This window comes from Camelus ferus, chromosome 21, assembly GCF_009834535.1.
Source record: "Camelus ferus isolate YT-003-E chromosome 21, BCGSAC_Cfer_1.0, whole genome shotgun sequence".
In the NCBI taxonomy this organism is placed as follows: domain Eukaryota; kingdom Metazoa; phylum Chordata; class Mammalia; order Artiodactyla; family Camelidae; genus Camelus; species Camelus ferus.
The window spans coordinates 25,455,615-25,476,486 of record NC_045716.1 but is presented as its reverse complement, the minus strand read 5'-3'; the positions used below and the strand labels follow the sequence as shown (position 1 = coordinate 25,476,486).

Below are 20,872 nucleotides of genomic sequence, written 5' to 3'. Positions count from 1 at the left end.
ATGCCTCCCGCAGCTTCTCTGCCGGCGCCACGGGAGGTGTGGGGCTGCCCACCCCGCGAGAGCGGCCGCGGGGAGGCGGCGCAGCCCTGCTCCTGGCCCTCGAAGATAGGCTGGGAAGAGGCTGATTTGAACCAGCAGAGCCAAGAAAAGTCTCAACCGCGGCCCAGACCAACCGTACCGAGTTTAAAGGTCTCAAACCCCAAAGTCTCAGCGGACTGAGGGTAACGTGTTAAATGAGTTTCCATACCCTTATGAGGAGAGTCGTGGACCCAAATCAGAGACCAAGAAAGATTGTGTGAATCAAAGTGCGCAATTAACCAGAGAGGAAAAACGATCTCTTAACAGACTAGATGATGGATGGTGAGAGGAAGCCCGTTAAGATTTTCGGCGTGAGTGTATGAAGGACAGAATTGCCGTCAACAAGGTAAAAAAAACTGCGGGTGCAGCAGATGGTAGGCGGAAGATCCGGAATCCAGTTTAGGCCTCCCCACGCCCAGTCTACTTGAAAGCGTTTTCCATTCTTGCTATCCCCATTCCTGCATCCGCAGGGGTCCTTTATGATGTTGGAGATCCTGGGGTGTCACCCCGGGCCCCTCCCCTTCTGCCTCCTCCCTGCACCCTGTCCCTTCCCCGGCCCCAGCGTCCTTCTCTCCGCACGCGGCCGCCCCGCAGAGGCGCGTCTCCAGGGCCGATCCGAGGTGCGGCCGTGAGGAGGCGACTCGGGTCTTGCAGGCCTGGCGGGCCTCGTGCGCGCTGCGTGCGTCACCTTCGAGCTCCTTTTTTGGAGGAAGCAGGGAGGGAACGGCCTTGGAAAAGGGTTTCAGGAACGACGGGTAACCGCTCGGAAGGCCCAAGGCCTCCTAGAGCAAAGGGAAAAAAGGTCATTCTGGCCCGAAGTCGGGAGAAAAGCCAGGGGCTTTCAAGTAGGCTAGTGGCTAGGCTTCAAAGCTCCGCGGCCTGGGTTTGATTCCCGGTGGGGGAAGATACCTCACCTCGCTGTGTATTTTCCTTATCCCTATTTTACTACCAAGTTTGGCATTTTCTAACTGCTGTGGTTCATTTTCCCCACGACTGGTGGAGAAATGGCTTTAACTATTTATCGAGGATACATGCCAAAAGGGGGAACGGCTAGGTGAAATGTAATATGAATTTAAAACTCCCATATGCACTGACCACCAACGTGTAAGTAACAATTACATGTCCCATACAGTATGAGACTTAATTTTTCTCCCCCACATTTAAAACCAACACTAGAAATTATCAAACTTTTAGATATAATTTTGAATTTTACTGACCATCAACCAATCTCTTCATAGCCAATTTTTCTCACAGGCCTTTTTTTTTTTTTTTTGTCTTCACAGATTTATTCCTGCATTTGAAAGCCCTTGTAAGACTAATAAGACCCTTTGATTGACACCAGATAGCCCAGATGTCGAGGGAGACCCCACTAGGCTTCTCAAGATGTGGGCCATTACCATTTACTCTAAGGAAGGCCAGGCAACTAAAACAGAATATTCAGGGAACTTACTCTGTAACTGGCCATTTTTCCTTGTAAACTTAAATCAAAGTACTGTGAAAATAAACTATTCCCACTAGGAGATAATATTGTTTCTTCTGGCCTGGCAACACAATTGACTCAGTGTTTCTGCTGATCCTTTTCCAGTTCACCAATCTCAGAGGCAGTAATATATTTCTGCAAGTAGCCAGCCAGCTGTCAAATAACTGGAGAGGAGTGGAAGAGAAAAATAATCTGGGAGCCTCGGTGTCTCCTTGACTCTTTTTTTTTTAAATTGAAGCTTAGTTGATTTACAGTGTTGCATTAGTTTCTGGTGTGCAGCACAGTGATTTAGTTATATATATACCTTTTCATATTCTTTTTCCAGTATAGATTATTACCAGATATGGAATGTAGTTCCTTGTGCTATATATTAGGATCTTGTTGTTTATCTATTTTATGTATAGTAGTTTGTATCTGCCAGTCCCAAACTCCGAATTTATCCCTTTCCCTTCCTTCCCCTTTGGTAACCATCGTTTGTTGTCTGCGTTTGTGAGTCTGTTTCTGTTTTGTAAATAAGTTCCTTTGTATCATTTTTTTTAGAGTCCACATATAAGTGATATCATATGATACTTGTCTTTCTCTTTTTGGCTTACCTCACTTAGTATAATAATCTCTAGTTCCATCCATGTTGCTGCAAATGTTATTATTTCATTCTTATTTATGGCTGAGTAGTATTCCATTGTGTGTGTGTGTGTGTGTGTGTGTGTGTGTGTGTGTGTGTGTGTATCACATACTTATCCAGTCATCTGTCAATGGACATTTAGGTTGCTTCCATGTCTTAGCTATTATAAATAGTGCAGCTATGAACATTGGGGTGCATGGATCTTTTCAAGTTGGAGTCTTCTCTGGGTATATGCCCTGGAGTGGGATTACTGGATCATATGATAACTCTATTTTTAGTTTTTTAAGGAATCTACCTAACATTTTCCATAGTGGCTGCACCAAATTACATTCCCATGAACAATGTAGGAGGTTCCCTTTTTTCCATACCCTCTTCAGCATTTATTGTTTGTGGACATTTTAATGATGGCCATTCTGACTGGTGTGAGGTGATACCTCACTGGTTTTGATTTGCATTTCTCTGTTAATTAGAGATACTGAGCATCTTCTCGTGTGTCTGTTGGCCATCTGTACATCTTCTTTGGAGAAATGTCTATTTAGGTCTTCTGTCCATTTTTCAAACGGGTTTTTTTTTTTTTTGCTATTGAGGTGTATGAGCTGTTTGTATATTCTGGAAATTGAGCCCTTGTCACTTGCATCATTTGCAAATATTTTCTCCCAGTCCATAGGTTGTCTTTTTGTTTTGTTTATGGTTTCCTTTGCTGTGCAAAAGCTTGTAAGTTTGACTAGGTCCCATTTGTTTATTTTTGCTTCTATTTCTATTGCCTTGGGAGACTAACCTAGGATAATTTATATTAGAGAATATTTTGCCTGTGTTCTTTTCTGGGAGATTTATGGTGTTCTGTCTTATGTTTAAGTCTTTAAGCCATTTTGAGTTTTTGTGTATGGTATGAGGGAGTGTTCTAACTTCATTGATTTACATGCTGCTGTCCAGCTTTCCCAAAGAGACTTGCCAAAGAGACTGTCTTTTCTCCCTTGTATATTCTTGCCTCCTTTGTCGAAGGTGTATGGGTTTATTTCTGGGCTCTCTATTCTGTTTCATTGATCCATATGTCTGTTTTTGTGCCAGTACCACACTGTTTTTGATTACTGTAGCTTTGTAGTATTGTCTGGGAGGGTTATGCCTTCAGCTTCATTCTTTTCCCTGAGTATTGCTTTGGCAATTCTGGGTCTTCTGTGATTCCATATAAGTTTTAGGATTATTTGTTCTAGTTCTGTAAAAAATGTCATGGCTAATTTGATAGGGATTGCATTAAATCTGTAGATTGCTTTGGGCAGTATGGCCATTTTAACAATATTAATTCTTCCAATCCAAGAGCATTGGGATATCTTTCCATTTCTTTAAATCATCTTTAATTTCTTTAATCAATGTTTTATAGTTCCCTGTGTATAAGTCTTTCTCCTCCTTGGTCAGGTTTATTCCTAAGTATTCTTTGATGTAATTTTGAAAGGGATTTTTAAATTTTACTTTTCTGATATTTCATTGTTAGTGTAAAGAAATGCAACCGATTTCTATATGTTAGTCTTGTATCCTGCTATCTTGTTGAATTTGTTCATCAGTTTTAGTAATTTTTATGTAGAGTCTTATAGTATCATGTCATCTGCATATAGTAACAATTTTGCCTCTTCCCTTCCAATTTGGATACCTTTTATTTCTTTTTCTTGTCTGATTGCTGTGGCTAGGACTTCCAATACTATGTAGAATAGAAGTGATGAGTCTGGGAATCCTTGTCTTGTTCCAGATTTTAGTGAGAAGGCTTTTAGCTTTTTACCATTGAGTATTATATTGGCTGTGGATTTGTCATAAATAGCTTTTATTATATTGAGATATGTTCCCTCTATACTCACTTTGGTAAGAGTCCCCATGGACTTCTATGTCTGCAAGAGACTAACTAGAAGAACTGCCTAGTAATTAAGCAAACTTGGATTCAAGACTCTGTGTTCTCTTCTGTTTTAGTGTTCACCATTTTCTTCAGGTAAGATGAGTTGTGATAAAAATGTAAGTCTGACTTTTTTTGCTTGCAGTGTTCTCACTGGTTCTAAATTTTGTGAATATGGGAGCTGTTGCTTGGATAGTTTCATGGATATACTTGACCTTTAGGAACTTCAGAAACATAGGACATGAGTGGGTTCCTAAATCCATCTTGGGAAGTTTTGGCAGAAATAAATAAGCACCAGAAATAAAAGTAACAGCTTCTAAGACCAAAGACTGGTTGGAACCATAACAGATTTTTTCTTTTAAACCAGAGAGGAGTTGTTTTCATAATTTAATTTTCATTTTGTTGGACACTTTATTTATTTTGATGAGGACATTAGTGGAGGGAAATTTCTTTATTGGATCATTAATTTTTATTTCCCTAAAAGAAATGTAATAAAATAATAATAATAAAATTTCACATCTTACATTATTCACATTGATGTAGCTGGCTTATGCTGTCATGTATTACCCACTATATAATTTACCTCATGAGTATGTTCAAATATGTAGTAATACCTACCATTTTGTATATATTTTACATATAGATAGATAATGCAACTATTTATAACTCTAGAAGGGAAATATAATGGGAAGGTGTTGGTGACCCTTTAATGTAGCCCTGAAATTTACTGAACTTGTGCCGTGTTCTCACAAACTTCAGAAGGCTATGCTATAATATTAAAACGGCATTCCTTGTCTGGTTATATTGCCCATTTCCTGGCTCAGCATGAAACACAGGAGGAGTGACAATGGGAAGACAATGGCCTTTTGATGGACTTACCTCATCTCTGTCTTACTATTACTTGGAATGACATCAGAAAATCAAAGGGGAATATTTACGTAGAAAGGGAAATTCTCCTTTTCTTCTCTAACCGTTAACGCTCAGTGGGAGAGCAAATACTCTTCTCATTCTTCACAATCCAGGACATATGTTGAGCTTCCTTTTCTGACCGTTGAGATCACAGTATATTAAAACATCATAGAAAGGAGTGTGATTACTACTGCCCGCTTTCTAACTGAGCATCAAAAGTTCCAACCTGACTGGTGTCAAGGGGAGCTTCCAACCTTTCTTACGGGCCCTCTTCTCTCATAGGACTTGGACCATCAGGTTCATTTGGGGAAGTTCAGTAAAGGTTGTTTTGTGCTTAGACAGAAGGAAAAACCTCTAAGACCCTGAACTGAACCTTATGTTCTGATCTAGTTTACTGGAATTCCTGCTACTGTGACACAAGCCGCACTAATAACAAATTATGTTATTGGTAATAACCATACACTTTGCCACTTCTTTGTGTACATATCTCCCTCAGGAACCCCCACACCTGCCAGGGAACCTAAGTTACTGGCAGAACGGGACTTGGGAGTTCTTTGGTCCTCTGGCCAAACGCCACCAGTTAAGTGCTCTAATTTCACCATTTTCTGATATTACACCCACCATATTTTAAATACTGTTTATTTTGGAAAGTCCAGTTTGGAGGCAGTGGAGATTATTACTTTAATGTTATTCCTCTATTTTTCAAATTTTAACCATAATGGGGATTTCTCATCAAAAAGTATGGAGGCTAGAAGACAGTAGGATGACAATTTTTACTGTGAAGCAAACAGATCAAACCTTGGCAGGAGTTATAAATCTAGCATGCAGTGGTGGCTTCTATATCAGAAATACAGAGATCTTTACCTTGTGAGAGAAAGCAGTTTGCTTTTCTTTTGGCTGCCGGAGGGATTGATCTACATAGTACCAAGAAACTTTACTTGGCAAGAAACCTACTTGCTTATTGGGGTTTATTAGTCACTTTTGCTAGTAGAGGTCTCATAACACTGCAGTCAGAGCTGTTGATATTAAAATTTTTGACTTGCCAAACAACAGGATATTATTCACTGGAGAAACTTTGGACATCAGAGGGTACAGGCACTCATGTTGAATTTTGACCTATCCACTGGTGGCAAATAGGGAGTTTATCCAATTAAAAATGACACAAATGAACTTATTTACAAAACAGAAATAGATTCACAGACATAGAAAACAAACTTACGGTTACCAGGAGGGAAGAGGGAAGCACAGGAATACATATCTATCACTGAATCACTATGCAGCACACCAGAAATTAATACAACATTGTAAATTGACTATACTTCAATTTGTAAAAATGTTTAGAAAAAAAGAATTAGGGATGTATTTCCCAGAAAAGGAACATGATAAAAATAGTTAGAAGAGACAATTTCCTTCCTCTTTTCTCATCTTGGCTCCACAGCCCCCCAGCACAAAATCTTCAGTGTCTTGTGTGCTACAGGTCTCACTGCTGCTGTCAGCTTGGAGATAACATGTGGCTCTTAATAGCTCTGCTCCTTTGGGGTAAGTTGGGCTTCGAGGTGGGTAGCTAGAGGGGTACAGGCTCTGGCTAAGGGAACTCAGGACTTTTTGTCTTGTTTTGGTGTCCTAGACTAGAACTCATGAGTATGGAGACGGTTGTATCTGTGCTCCCATGGCTTATTGGTGCTTATTATATCAAAAGAATGGGAAGGGAGACTCCAAGGTAACATTAAGCCTGGAAGCAGCATGTCACAGTAAAGCCTCATCAACAACCATCTGTAGGCTGTTCTGTACCAATGGTACCTGATTTTGGAAAAGGAGTAGAGAGAAACTCAAGAGGCCTAAGCTGGCTCATCCGAGTCCACGTTAATTGTCTCCCCAGCTCTCCCGTCCTTGTCATCTCCCACTGACCAACTGATGTCTCTGTTCTTTGGTCTCTTACAGTTCCAGTTGGTGGGCAAGTGGGTAAGTCATCTCTAACTTAACTTCTCTTCCTCTGCCACATTCCTGCTTCTGAAGAATGGGTCCCCTTATCCTGAAGAAGTTAGTAAAGAGAGAGGATACAAAGGAGAAAGATGTATAAATTATGTAAAATGCTCTATATTCAGAGTATGATTTTTATCAAATCCTGGTTTTTAAGGTTTCTCTCTAAGATTTTCTGAATGAGCTCTGACCTCCTGGTTAAATGCCTAAATAAATGTATGTGTAATAACAAGAAAGTGCCCAAAATTGCAAAACCATGGAAGTAGCTCTGCTGGGTTTTCCAACACCCCCCACACCAGTCTCCCTTAGAAGAAAACTGAGTGTATTTTTTTCCTTCTCAGAGAGAACCAAGCAGTACTGAAGGCTTCAGAGTATGGAGTTCGATGCTAATAAGGCCTGAGATTAACCCTTAGAGACAGTATACTACAGAGGATAAGAGAATCTGCTCTAGTCAGTTTGCCCTCGTTTAAAACCCTGCTTCCTGCTTACCAACAAGGAGACCTAAGCTAGTCATTTATTTCTTAGGACCCCAAAATCTCCAACAGCTAGAAGCAGATTTAATAACAGGAACAGGACTCTCTGCAGCAGGGCCTGGGCACTCTTCGTGGCTAGCTTTTGTACTTTTCCACTTGCCTATTTTCAATCTAATCTAAACACTATACCTTTTCCCCTTGTGCTAGCCACAAACCTTGCCAATTGCTCAGATTTTTCTTTTACTCCACTTGGTCTTTGCTTTTTAATCCCAAAGCAGATCCCACAAAGGCAGTGATCACACTGCAACCTCCATGGGTCAGTATGTTCGAAGAAGAGGATGTAACCTTATGGTGTGAGGGACCCCGTCTGTCTGGGGACAGCTCTACACAGTGGTTTCTCAACGGCACAGCCATTGAGACCTTGACCCCTAGATACAGAATTGCTGCTGCCAGTGTCAATGACAGTGGTGAATACAGGTGCCAGACAGGTCTCTCAGTGCCAAGTGACCCTGTACAGCTGGAAATCCACAGAGGTAAGTGTAGCATGGAAAAGGAGAACTGGAAATCACAAGGTCTTCCTTTGTGTTTCCTCCTTTCTAGATGCCAGATGTGTGTGTGTGTGTGTTTTCATTTACCTGAGTATTAGTCTCAGCTCTATGTGTCTACCAGGTACAATAAAGATACTTAAAACATCACATTAAGGTCTTACGTTGTGCCCCCAGAACACCCCAACTAGGGCAGCTGTGAGTAGGGTATCTAGATTAAAACTTAGACCGTAAGATTTTATTATTCAAAATTATCTAGTTTTGGTGAAAAAAGTAATGCCTGCACATAGTAAATAATAATAATTCAGAGAAGTGAACAATGAAGTCTCTCCTACCCCAAACCCCAAGTCCTGTAGTCACCTTCCACAAAAACAAAACCATTAATATATAAAAACTTTTTTAAGTGGTTGGTTGAATACTCTATATACTGTCTTACACCGTACTTTTATTACTTAAAATACTTTGGAGGTCTGTTTATATCAGTGGAGACCAACCCCTAACTTTCTTACGTCTGCTGCGCTATGTGGCTGTGCTGTAACTGGTGTAACCATTCTATTAGTAAACTTCTAGTGTGTTTCCATTCTTTTGCTTTTACAATCAATGCTGTAGTAAACATCTTTATACACATAGTCTAGGGGGACATTTCATAGTATACCTGCAATATAATATTCTAGACATGGAAATACTGTGAGACTTTCAAGTATTTTAAACTTTGATGAATAGAAGCAAAGAAAAACATCACTCCCCACTTAAATGTGTAAGAGGTTTCTGTTTATCAAGAGATGGAGACTGCAGGACTCATTAGGGCAAAATGTGTCATTATTCAGGACAAATAATTGAATTCAGTAGTTTAGTTATTCAAAAGCAATAGGTTAAAACTTCTTTGTAATTGATTAATCAAAAGTTAATCCATCCTGGAGGCAGAAGCAGATTTATGTGGACTAGGTTGCTGTTAGGGAAAATGTGTTTTAATCAAGGATATGTTGAGAGTGTCGGAGGAAGAAATGCTGGGTGCTCCTCATATGTCTCTCAAGACTCTGAGAATCAGTTCCTAGGCCCGAGAGGCGAGGGGGGCAGACCCCTGTTTCAAGAGACCATGTAGTTCAAGGAGCAGCAGAAGTGTTTGGTGGTCCTGGCAACAAAGCGTGAGCCCGGCCTGCGAGGGGCCGCCTGCCTCGCTGCTGCGCAGACGCTGGCACCCCGAGCACCAGTGGCCTACTGAGAGTAGTGTCTTTTACTTTATTTTACATTGTATTATATTTTACATGATATACCTTTTTATATTATATTTTAATGTGAACTTCTATGGGAGTATAACATACAAGAAAACTACGTACGCCCGTGAATTTTCACAAAGTAAACAGCACCCATGTCAAGAAGTAGAACATTCCCAGAATCACAGAAACTCCCCTTGCTCATCTCTCGTCCCCGCCCCCAGCACTGAGTGCTAACACCACGGGTTTTCACCTGGTTTTTAACTTCATATAAACGGACACAATACGACATGGTATGTGCTCTGTGTCCGGCTGCTTTTTCTCATGTTTTTTTTTTTTAACATTTTTCATTGATTTATAATCATTTTACAATGTTGTGTGCTTTTTCTCATGTTGACTGTGAGACTTGCACATGTTGTCAAGTTGCAGTTCCCTGGTTCTCATTACTGTATGGTATTCCATGTTTGCTCGCTCTGTTGATGGAATCTTGGGTCGTTTCCAATTTGGGCCTCTGACAAATAGTACTTCTGTGGCCATTTTTGTACATGCCTTTCAGTGCACATATATGTTGGAATATATATAGGCGTGGAATTACTAGATCACAAAATATGCATATATTCAGCTTTAGTTTTCCAAAGCGGTTATACCGCATTACACTCCCCCCAGCAGAGTGTGATAGCCCTGGAAGCTCCTTGTCCTTATTAACACTAGGTGTTTTCTGTATTTTTCATTTTAGTCATTCTGGTGCACATGCAGTAGCATCACATTGTGGTTTGAATTTGCGTTTCCCTTATGACTAGTGATATTGAGCATTTTTCATATGTTTATTACCTATTTGAACATCCTCTTTTGTAAAGTACCTGTCTAGGTTTTTTGCCAATTTTTAAAATTGTTGTCCGCCTTTTCCTTACGGACTTGTAGGAGCTCTTGATATGTTCTGGATATAAGGTCTTTTTTAAGTGTTGTAATTATCTTCCACTCTGGACTTGTCTTTTTGCTATCTCATTGTTGTTTTCTTTTTTTCAATGAACAAAAGTTCTTAATTTTACTACAGTGCAATACATGAAGGTTTTTGGTTGGTGCTTTCTGTGTCCCATTTTAAAAAGTTTTGGCCCAGTTGGTCAGCAGTGGAGGATCTAACTGCAGTTACACTAGCTCTCAGTCACTTCAGTTAAGTCTGTGTGTGCTGAAACCAGGAAAAGACAGCTGGTTCATGGACCCGAGTCCTAATCATGTGACTTACAACGAGTCCCCATCCTACTCCAAAGTGAAGATGAGAATAGGTTTTAAGTATGAAATTAATGATGTCTGCTAAAAGCTGCAGCCCGCAAGTTTTGAAATGTAATAACCCCATTATTATTTAAGACTAAATATTTTTAATTTCCATTATAATTGGTTTCTTTCTTTTACTCATGAATATTTAGAAGTGTTTTTAGAGGGTGGCATTTTGATCAGAATTTGTGTTAAATACATGAGTTCCTTGATGTTTGTTGAAAATTGCTTTGTGGCCTAGTTCATGCTCATTTTTTTTGTATATGCATTTGGAAAATTTTATTTTCCTCAGGTACAGCATTCTATATAAATCCATGAAATCAGGCCTATTAATAGTGTCATTCAAATATTTTATATCATTACCAGTATTTTTGACAGTTTCTGATGGAAGTATTAAAATTTCCCACTATATTTGTGACTTTATAAAGCAAATGGGTCTGTGTGTTGGGGCAGTGCAGTCTGCGAGCACCTTTTGGTTAGGAGCAGGAATAAATGAAGGAAGAGTATTCATTCTGTTTAGAAGAACTATGGCAGCACCAAGACTGTGAGAACCATGCTATATTCAACGCTGGATGCCTGCCTTCCATTCTTAGATGAGTTCTGGATGGGCAAAAAGCACTGTATCTCTTCTCTTTGGTCCTTTAAGAACCTCACCTTCATTTAGTCAAAACAAAACAAAACAAAAAAATAAAGGCGACCTCTTGAGGGTATGTGCCGAGGTGTACATTAAAGGGAGGGCCCATCTGACTTGTAGCTTGTTTTCACCAACTCTATCACTGATTTCACATATGTGAGTATTCCTGTCAATTTAGAACCATTTTTATTTCTGGATATGTTTGCCATTATGTGTATTTGTCTTAGTATGTGTGATCCTATTAACAAATTAGTCAGCAGTTAGAGTGTATTAGTTTTCTATTGCTGTGTAACAAATTACCACAAATTTAGCAGCTTAAAACAACATACATTTATTATCTTCCCATGGGTCAGAAGTCTTGGCTCAGCTTAGCTGGGTGCTCTGCTCAGGGTAGTCAGGGTGCTGACTGGGCTGTGCTGCTTCCTGCAGCTCTTCCAAGCCCCCATGGTCACTGGCAGAATTCAGCTCCTCGTGGTTGTAGGACTGAGGTCCCGACTTTTTGCTGGCTGGAGGTCAGCCTCAGTCCCTGGAGACCCCTCCCATGTGGCCCTCACACAGGCCCTCTCACAACATGTCAGCTCACTTCTTTAAGGGCAGCAGGAGTCTCTCTCAGTCCAGTCAGCTTAGTCTCATATAGTGTAACATCATCATGGGAGTGAAACCCATAACCTTCATCATATTCTGTTAGCTAGAAGCAAGTCATAGGTTCCAGCCGTGCTCATGGGGATTATACAAGCATGTGGCTCATTGGAGGCGTCTTAGAATGCTGCCTATCACGTGCAGGGAGCTGTTTTTGTCCCTACCAACTTCTGAGATCTGGAAAGGGAAGATAAGAAAGGGCCAAGTGCATGGTTGCTGGTAAGGATTACTTTTCTTCCCAGAAAAGCTAAAGATATTTGAGGAATGGGAGAGAGGCCTCAAATTCAGCAGAGCTCTGAGGTTTGAATGTTGCAGAGAAAAAAGATTTTTAAAAGCCCCAAGGGCCCAGCTTTGGCCTCTTTGTTCCTCTACCATTGTATAAACACATTTTTGGGTCCACATTTTCCAGATTGGCTACTACTCCAGGTGTCTAGCAGAATCTTCACCGAGGGGGAGCCTCTGGCCTTGAGGTGTCATGGATGGAAGAATAAGCTGGTGTACAATGTACTTTTCTACCGAGACGGCAAAGCCTTTAAGTTTTCTCCTCGAGATTCTGAATTCACCATTCTGAAAACCAACCTGAGTCACAGTGGCGTCTATCACTGCTCAGGCATGGGAAGGCATCGCTTCGTATCAGCAGGAGTATCTATCACTGTAAAAGGTATCGTATCTGAATAGTCGTAGAGCTGTCATTTTAAGGACCAGAGGAAAACATCATGAATTACCAGTTCAATTTGCAGGTGAAGAAACTGAGCTCCAGAGAGGTAAATTGCCTTACTGAAGGCCACACAGAGACCAGTGGCTAGCTGGGATCAGAACTGAGGTCTTCTGGGTCCCCACCCACCCCATCCATTGCTTTTTCCCCATCAGCAATTCCAGGAGCTAATGTCAAGGCCAGGCCATAGTGAGGATCCATTTCATCACTTTTATTTTAGTTGCAGGGAATAGAGACTCACTCAAGATAAGGAGGAGAGTTATTAGAAAATGACTCAATGCGGGGTGGGGAGGGTATAGCTCAAGCAGTAGAGCACGTGCTTAGCACGCACGAGGTCCTGTGTTCAGTCCCCAGTACCTCCTCTAAAAATAGACAAAACCTAATTACCTGCCCCCCATGGCCAAAAAAAACCCCCCCCCAATACAGAAACAGAAACAAAAGACAAGAAAATGACTCAGTGGAATCTCATAAAAGCTCCCCAGCCAGGAAGACACCAGGATGTGGTTATACTTTCCGTCTGGCTCTCAGGGGCCACGTGGCCTCTGGTCCCACTTCTCTCTGAACCTCTGCTAACTAAGCAGCTTCTTCTGTTAAGTTTGTGTGTAGCTGTTGTGATTCTTTCATGGCCTTTTATCTTAGTGCTCATAACCATTAGCAACTTTTTTCTGTCTGAAAAATAGTTCATTCCTATGGGAAAGAAATTATTGTCCTAGATTATCTTTTGAGGCAGAAACACAATGAGTCACTGAACTGGCTAGTGTGTAAGTCAGTGTCCACTCCTGGTCAACCATTACAAAAGGGCAAGTTCGTATAGTAAATAGCATGGCTATTCAGGGAAGCACGGGCTGTGTAGAGGTGCTCTCCCCAGTAGGTGTAGGCAAGCTGGCAACCGTAAGTATGTTTATGAAAAAAACCCCAAGAATGGCTCTGCCGGAAGTGGGGAAAATTATGTTGTACAGATGCATTCTCTAGGGGCAGATTTCCCAAAGGAGGTGGGGGTATATCTTGTATTTAAAAACAAAGAAACCTTGACACTGAAGCAGGCAACCCTATCCGCACCCACTTTTTCTTTAGAGCTATTTACAGAGCCAGTGCTGAGAGCATCCTTGCCATTCCCCCTCCTCGAGGGGAATACGGTCAACCTGAGCTGTGAAACAGAGTTGCTCCTGCGGAGGCCTGGTCTGCGGCTTTACTTCTCCTTCCACATGGGCAGCAGGACCCTGAGGAGCAGGAACACATCCTCTGAATACCAGATACTTACTGCTAAAAGAGAAGATTCCGGGTTGCACTGGTGTGAGGCTGCCACAGAAGATGGCAGCGTCGTCAAGCGCAGCCCTGAGTTGAAGCTTCAGGTGGTCGGTGAGTGAGGAACGTGGGAACTGCCCAGCACACGAGGGGGTGCTCCCTTTTCTCCTGTGGGGCTGAGGTCTGTCCAGGGGAGTTCATGGCCCAGCCGGGGAAACGCCTGAACAGGCCTCTCCACTCTTGACTGGAAACTTCACACTTCTCGTAAACTTCCTTAACTTGCCTTCCCTTTCTTTTTCTTTCCTTCTTCCACTTATTTCCTTCCCTTTGTCCCTCCTTCCTTCTTTCCTTTTCTTCATTTTCTCCCCCTCCCCCCCCCCACCAATAACCTAATCAACAACATACTGAGTTCTCCTCTCTACTGTCACAGAAATGGGGTATAAAGACACTGGGGGCGGCTTTTACCTCAAGGGGCTCAACATGGTAGGCTGGCGAGATAGGGGTTTGGGGGACTGCACGTAAGTACCTGCCCAAGTGTCTATACATGGCTGAGGTGGAGGGACCATGAGCTGCAGAACAAAGACTCTTTGCAGAAAGAAAGTTCATCTTCAACCTAAATTCATTCTAAGCATTAAATGGCATAGAAACAGCAGTTCTCTGTGAAACTAGAAAGCAAGTCCACTGGCAAGACCCTGGCAGTTAAGCTCTTATGAGGAGCCTGCCCCGTGCCCGTCCACTGCAGGGCCCACTGGAGCTCCCTCCAGCCCCTGAAATCCCCGGTGCCTCCACTGGGTACAGACACAGCAGGTCTCAGCCAGCCTTCTCTTCCAAACGTAACTCCGTCAGGTCCCTCTGGTTTCTACACAGCGTTTCTTCTCTGCCATTTTCCTTTACAGGCCCCCAGTTGCCAGCTCCTGTCTGGTTTCATGTCCTTTTCTATCTGACAGTAGGAGTAATATTTTTGGTGGACACTGCCTTCTGTATGATGATACATAAGGAACTGCAAAGAAAGAAAAAGTGGAATTTAGAAATCTCTTTGGACTCTGGTCATGAGAAGAAGCTAACTTCCTACCTTCAAAAAGATAGTCACTTAGAAGAGCTGAAATGTCAGGACTGAGAAGAGCAGCAGCAAGAAAGGACGCACCAGGAGACCCTCCGGGAGGAGGGCGGCAACTCAGCGTCCACAGACGTGACAGCCGCACACCTTCCTCTCTGTGTTAGTGCCGGGCACTGACACCCAGAAGTTGAAAGATACTCGAACTGTGAATCCCATGACATCTGACTCTTAAATAAAAAGCAAATAAATGAGGTGACTTCAGTGGAAGCAAACTTGGACATTTGGTAATCAGGGATGATTTGAAGTGAGACCTACTCTAAAGAAATCTTTAGAAACTTGGAAGTTGAGTCGAGCCTGATTATCCTATTAGGGTATTCTGAGCAGTAATTTCTTTCTGGGGACAGGGTGAAAAGGTAAGTGCGTGCATAGGTAAGAGATTAATGCAGAGAGAGACAATGAGAGGACGGGGTGGACAGAGAGAGGTGGGGGGCAGAATATGAGGAAGACGAGGGAATCGTATAGACCAAGAAGAAGGAAACAGAATTTACAGGTGACTCTGAGTGACTGTGAGAACGAGAGCGCTCGCACCTCCCGGTGCTCAGGATGGTGACTTCAAAGCTCTTCCCTTTTCCGTCCATACATCTTACAGAGATGCAGCGAGTAGCTCATGATGAGAAATGGGTGTGTTGTTTTTGCCTTTTCATTTGAAGTTTTCTCATAACCTCTCTGTGTCCAGAGACACCAGGGGTCCTGCTTGTCTGACCCAGTCCCCCTCCCTGTAGGAAGGGGGAGTGTAGCTGCTGCTTTGCTGAATAAAGTAAACCCGGCTCTCCAAGCGCTGCACCCCAAGGGGAGCCTGCAACTGGGGAGAGGCCATGATGTCCCAAGGCCGCAGCTCCTGCTTCCGGAGGTCCACGTCACCCTTCTGACTTCCTAGATGATTCAGGATACATTACTCTCCCACTTGGGCTCCAGTTTGGAGACAAAATATTTTCCTGCTACTTCATAGCACAGCTGAGAAAAAAATGAAATATGTGGATAAGACTTTGCTAAAGCTTAGGGAAAAAAACCCAAAAATGGTACAAACAAACCTAGCAACATAATGCTAAATTATCTGATTAAAAAAAATGTTACTTATCTGCCCAAGAAGGATGCATCCCCGCCTGGCCTCTGTCCTGGTTCCATATGGCAGGACTCACCTGTGACAGCCACCATCTAGACGCGCCCTCAAGCAACCCGGGACACGAAGTAGACGGGAGGCGCCTCAGCCCACTGCTTTCCTAGTCTGTGGACGGTGAGAATGTTCTTCTCCCCTTCACTTTCAGAAAAAGTTCACTAATTATCATCTCATTAGAAGTGTGACAACTCCAACATTTGTATTAAAAGAAATGGTCATGTGTAGCAGGAGCTTTACTGATTGCACGTAATGCTTGGCCTTAGGGACTGGGGAGACAGAGAGATGAGAACCGCAGGGAATGAGTTCCAAAGGAAAGAGGCCCAAAGACCCTCTGTAGCGGGACTGTCTGTTGACGATTCTAGCCCGAGGACCCAGGAACTGAAGCAGGAAGTGACAGGCACACTCAGAGGAGAGAGCTCTATTCTACCCTCACTGGGTGGCAAGGATTTTAAGGAAAGGGCTCCCTGGAGACAGAAGGTTGGGGGCAGAAATGGACACAGACAGCACTGTGACCCGGGAAGAGGCGAGGAGCCGGAGCGGGGCCAGTCATTGCTAAAGCAGCAAGTGCCTCCTCCTTCCCCGCTCTCTGCGCTTCCTCTCCACATCCTTCCACACTTGTGTCTTCGCCAGTGTTTTCTCATATGTACTTTAATAATTTCCTGATTGAACGATTTGCACCTCAGTCTATCCTTATTTTTGGTGTATAAGCTGTGCAGAAACAGGTTCTTGGTCCCCCCCAAATTGTGGCCTACCTGCATGTTCCCAAGCCTTGGTGCTGGGTCTGGTCAAGGCCTGGTACCACCTCCTACTTTCTCCAGGTGGGTGTCCAGCCCTCCAGTTTCCCTCGGTGGTTGAGTGCCCTCTCCCTGGCACTTAACCTTATCTGTCTAAGAGCTTACTTCTCTTCATTTTTATTCCATCCAGTACTAGAGACACACAGAGAAATCACCGGATCCTGTTGGGGAGAGAGGCCCAAAGGACCCTAGATCCTGTCTTTCCTAACCATCCTCCACCTTTGGGGAAAGCCTCTGTGTATGACCAGGGCGTGGGGGTGGTCAGTGCCACTGGGGACCAGGAAACCATGGGCAGGAGAGTAAAAGGTTCTCTAGGTCTGCTCTAGAGACAAATTAACAGGTGCCCACAGGGAAACTTTAACCCATGGTCTCATTTTTTGAATCACTAAATCCAATTTGCTTCAGACGTAAAAACAAATGCACTGATTAATTTGAATCTGCACACCAGCTTTTCAATTTGCAGGGAGGGCACAGCTGAAAAAAGTCAGAGATGGTTGCTCACTCCAGCCTTTGGAGTAGGACTCTTGGCATTCTAACTGGAAAAGAGCCCTTCTGTTTCTTGTGGTTTGCGTGCCACCACTGGTCAGTCCCATGCCCCTCCACGTACTCCAGATGCCACCTGCAGGCCGTTCTTCAGAATGCCTCTGATTCTTGAAGGCTCCTCTACTGTGTGAACTGGCATCCAGGGAAAACCACAAGTGCAAAAAAATTAAAGACCCAGAATGGAGCCTCAACCAGGGAGGATGGAAGTTAGCCAGGTCAATAGCCCCATTGTGTACCTCCTCTGGGAGTGGGGTGCGTCTCACACAGTCTCAGAGGGCCCCCTGCGGGATGGAACCCCAGTCCTCACAGTGGCAACCTGCTCGCCATCGGTGCCTCCTTTACGGACTCTCCTCCCTTCCATGTTTCATTTCTCCACTCCCATCACTGTGCTTCCTGAGATGACCAAATGTGTACTTACACCCGGCCTTGGTTTCAGGATCCTCTTTGAGGGGAACCAACTTGATTGCTGTAACCAGGCCCATGCCGGGATACCAATGACTGGCACTGAAATCATCTTTTGTCTGTTGCTTTCATTTAACTTCAGCTTTTATGCACTAAGCATCAGTCTTGTGTGGTAAAATGAGACAAATGGGTGGCCGTCGTTAGCTAGTGAATTCCTGCTCATTCTTTAAATAGCTCTTCTTTCCAACTGTTCTGAGTCTTCCAGGAAGGACGGTGCTCTCCCTCCCCCTTTTTCCAGCACCCCTTTGCTCCGCACACTCATGTAACAACCTTTCAAACAGATCTCGTAGCCTACAATACTAGGCACTTTTTTTTTTTCTGGAGTGGTAGGATCATTTTTTTTTAACCTGTTCTTAGTTTTGTTTGTAATTTTTAAAAATATGTTTATATATAATATATAACACATTACATATACACTAATTATGTATTTTATATATAACATTTTTTGCATTAGTATTTTTAAGGTAAAAATTCCATTTTGATACACATCTATCTTGTCAGAATGGGATTAAATAGGTCTTGGGGAGTGAAATCGTAACTAGTTACTGTTTAGTGTTTCACTCTTCATGTGGGTCAGTTAAGAATCTTCCAAGTTGTGAGCAACAGAAGCGAACTCTGGCTCCTTGAACAAAAAAAAAGAACCCATGGGAGGAATACGGGAGAGCATGTAGGACCGAAGGGCAGCCTTCGAGAAGCCAGAAGCAGGAAGCCCCTGAGAAGATCCCAGTGCTATAGAACTACATTCTCTTCTTACTCTGCATTTACTTCCAGTATCTTTTCAACCTAAGCTACTCCCTCCATGAGTTATTTACGTAAACCTAGAACTACTGCTCCCCACTAAAAGTGTCCTGACCTGCAGAGAGAAATCAATGAGTAGGTCTTGATCTATATGCTTCCACAGATGTTTCTCCAAAACACTTCCTCAGAAAAAGACAAAAAGCAGAACAGCAAATAGCAGCTCAGGCTGAGTTACCTGGTCTTTTGCTGACTCTCTGAGTGCCTGGGAGGGCAGTGGAGGCTGAGGCTCCTCGGGACAGTGGGGATCTTACCAGAAGGGATAGACAGTGCAGACCCAGCAGAAGGCAAACCGGCTCTTGCTGAGAACCCCACAGTCCTCCGTGATGTGTGCGCCCCCCACTGCGGAGCAATAAACCCAACTTGTTCAACCACGAGTGTCTTCCTGGTGATCTTTGGTTGAAGGTGCACTGACAGTAGATTTTAAAAGTTCTAAATCCTGACCAGAATCTGAAAGGAATATAATGAATTGTTTCAGTTTTCATAATCACTTAGCACTTTCATGACCGCCTCCCTGTGATAAGGTTTGGCCTTTTTGATCACAGGTGGATGACTTCATGTTCACACGTACAACAGCTAAGAGCAGGTGACTGTTACACAGGACTGGTGTGAACTGCTCTTCATTGTTTGGGGTGCAGATACGGTCACATCTCTTTATTTCTCCAAATTAAGACAAACCAGTTCAAGCCCTTAACATAGGACTAGCAGGAAGTACAGAATCATCCTCGCGGAACTTCCTCCCTCCCTCCCTCCCTCTGGATCTTGAAAGAATCCTTGGCAATTATGCAGTTCAAAAGAATTTTAAATTCTAGTTTCCACTGCAGCAGCAGGGGAGCCCTGGTATCATCTGACAGCCATGGCTGCCGCCAGCCGCTTCCCCGTGGCCGTGCACGGATGCCGCATTCGCCCAAGCAGACTAAGACAGGGAGCTAGGAGTCAGTGAGGGAAGGAGATTTTTAACTGTGTTTTTTTTTTTTTTTGTACATTTTGGATTTGGCCATATATTCAAAAATAAAAACAAGTTATTAAAAATAGACTATTTGATGCTAAAAGAAATTTATTTCTCATAGTTCTGGTGGCGGGGAAGTCCCAGATCAAGGTGCCTGCAGATCTGGTGTCTGGTGGGAGCCCAATTCCTGGTTCATACACGGCTACCTTCACCCTCTGTCCTCACGTGGGGAGCGGGTGAGAAAGCGACCTGGGGTCTCTTTTTTTAAGAGAATTCCACTCAAGAGGGCTCCACCCTCATGATCCCGCCGCCTCCCAAAGTCCTCCACCTCCTAAAATCACCCCTTTGGGGATTCGATTACACCATGTGACTTGGGGTGGGGAGGACACACAGTCTGCTGCACCTTCTGATGCCCTTTCCAAAAGATAGTTACCATTGGTTGTTTTCTGTCATCCAGAGATTTTTGTGCTTTTATAGGAAAATAGAGACATCCTTCTTTCTCCCTTTGTACACAAATGGTAGCATAACATATACACCATTACACCTCGCATTTTTCAAATAACACATCAAGAGGTAAAAATAAAGAGCCTCTACTTTTTAAAATTATGGCTGTGTGTGCCACAATTTACTTAAGTAAAGCCTAATTATAGAATAATAATATTAATTTTCCAATAGATAAGAGAAGCTTTGTCTTTAAAAAGTAAAAAATTACAGGGAGTGGGGCTTCTTCCACAGCAGACACAGGGTCGGTGTGACCAACCATGGCCCCAGAGTCTTCCTATTAATTTAACTGAAACAATATTCTCTTAAATTATTTGTTAAATAATCTGACAGTCACTGGCTTTTATTTTTCCATCATGCCCAAAAAAGAGAATACAGCTGACCTAATCCTAATCTGACTCACAAAGCTTGCGAAGATCTATGTTGAGAAGTCAAATGTCATTTTTGGCATTATTTCCAAGGCAACAAATTGCCTATTGACAACAGACTGCAATTTCATGTTTTTCTTTAAAGGTTATTTTCTACTGGAGATGTAGAGACTTACTGCCTAACCCCCACTCCCAAGCTTTTGACTTGCTGCCAGCTGCAGGGACCCGGCCAGCAGACAGGCCACAGTGACCACGTGTGGCAGGGCCAGGGCCCCCCTCAGCTGCGGAGGGCAGCCCTGCCCAAGCGCCCAGCCCAGGGCAGCCCGCACGTGGTACCCAAGCGAGGCACGGATACACAGCACCTCAGCCAGCATGGGACTCTGACTCATTCCAGAGAACCCGACTCACTGTGTTGGCTAAGGTTTTGTTGGGTCTGCATTGCAATTCAGCTGCCCAATCCGGCTTCCTTCCCTTTCCAATCCCTTTCCCATTCTATTCTTTGATAGATGTTGATCCTTTATACAAATCTTGCACCCTAAGC

The 20,872-nt window shown here is 43.2% G+C and overlaps 2 protein-coding genes across 18 annotated transcripts in view; one reads left to right on the top strand and one right to left on the bottom strand.

Annotated features, from left to right (window-relative positions):
• Positions 1-20,872, bottom strand: part of LOC102520902 (histone H2B type 2-F) — a 55,631-nt gene that overhangs the window by 22,028 nt on the left and 12,731 nt on the right. For 2 of the 17 annotated variants that reach the window (XR_004314057.1, XM_032464402.1), the window contains exon 2: positions 14,545-15,756. The exons of 2 other annotated variants lie outside the window; for them this stretch is intronic. Coding sequence is in view for 9 of the 15 variants with exons in the window: in XM_032464402.1 (XP_032320293.1) it covers positions 15,741-15,756 (16 nt within the window). In the remaining 6 variants the exon portion in view is untranslated. Of the gene's footprint in view, positions 1-11,392; positions 18,964-20,872 lie in introns of those variants that run through there. 13 more of the 17 variants (XM_032464396.1, XR_004314052.1, XM_032464395.1 and 10 more) reach the window with 13 other exon arrangements.
• On the top strand, positions 399-13,807 carry FCGR1A (Fc fragment of IgG receptor Ia). Its single transcript, XM_032464746.1, has 7 exons — positions 399-424; positions 1,362-1,387; positions 6,407-6,507; positions 6,910-6,930; positions 7,700-7,954; positions 12,135-12,386; positions 13,515-13,807. Exons 3-7 carry the CDS (start codon positions 6,477-6,479, stop codon positions 13,805-13,807), a joined length of 852 nt encoding a protein of 283 aa, XP_032320637.1. The 5' UTR covers positions 399-424; positions 1,362-1,387; positions 6,407-6,476.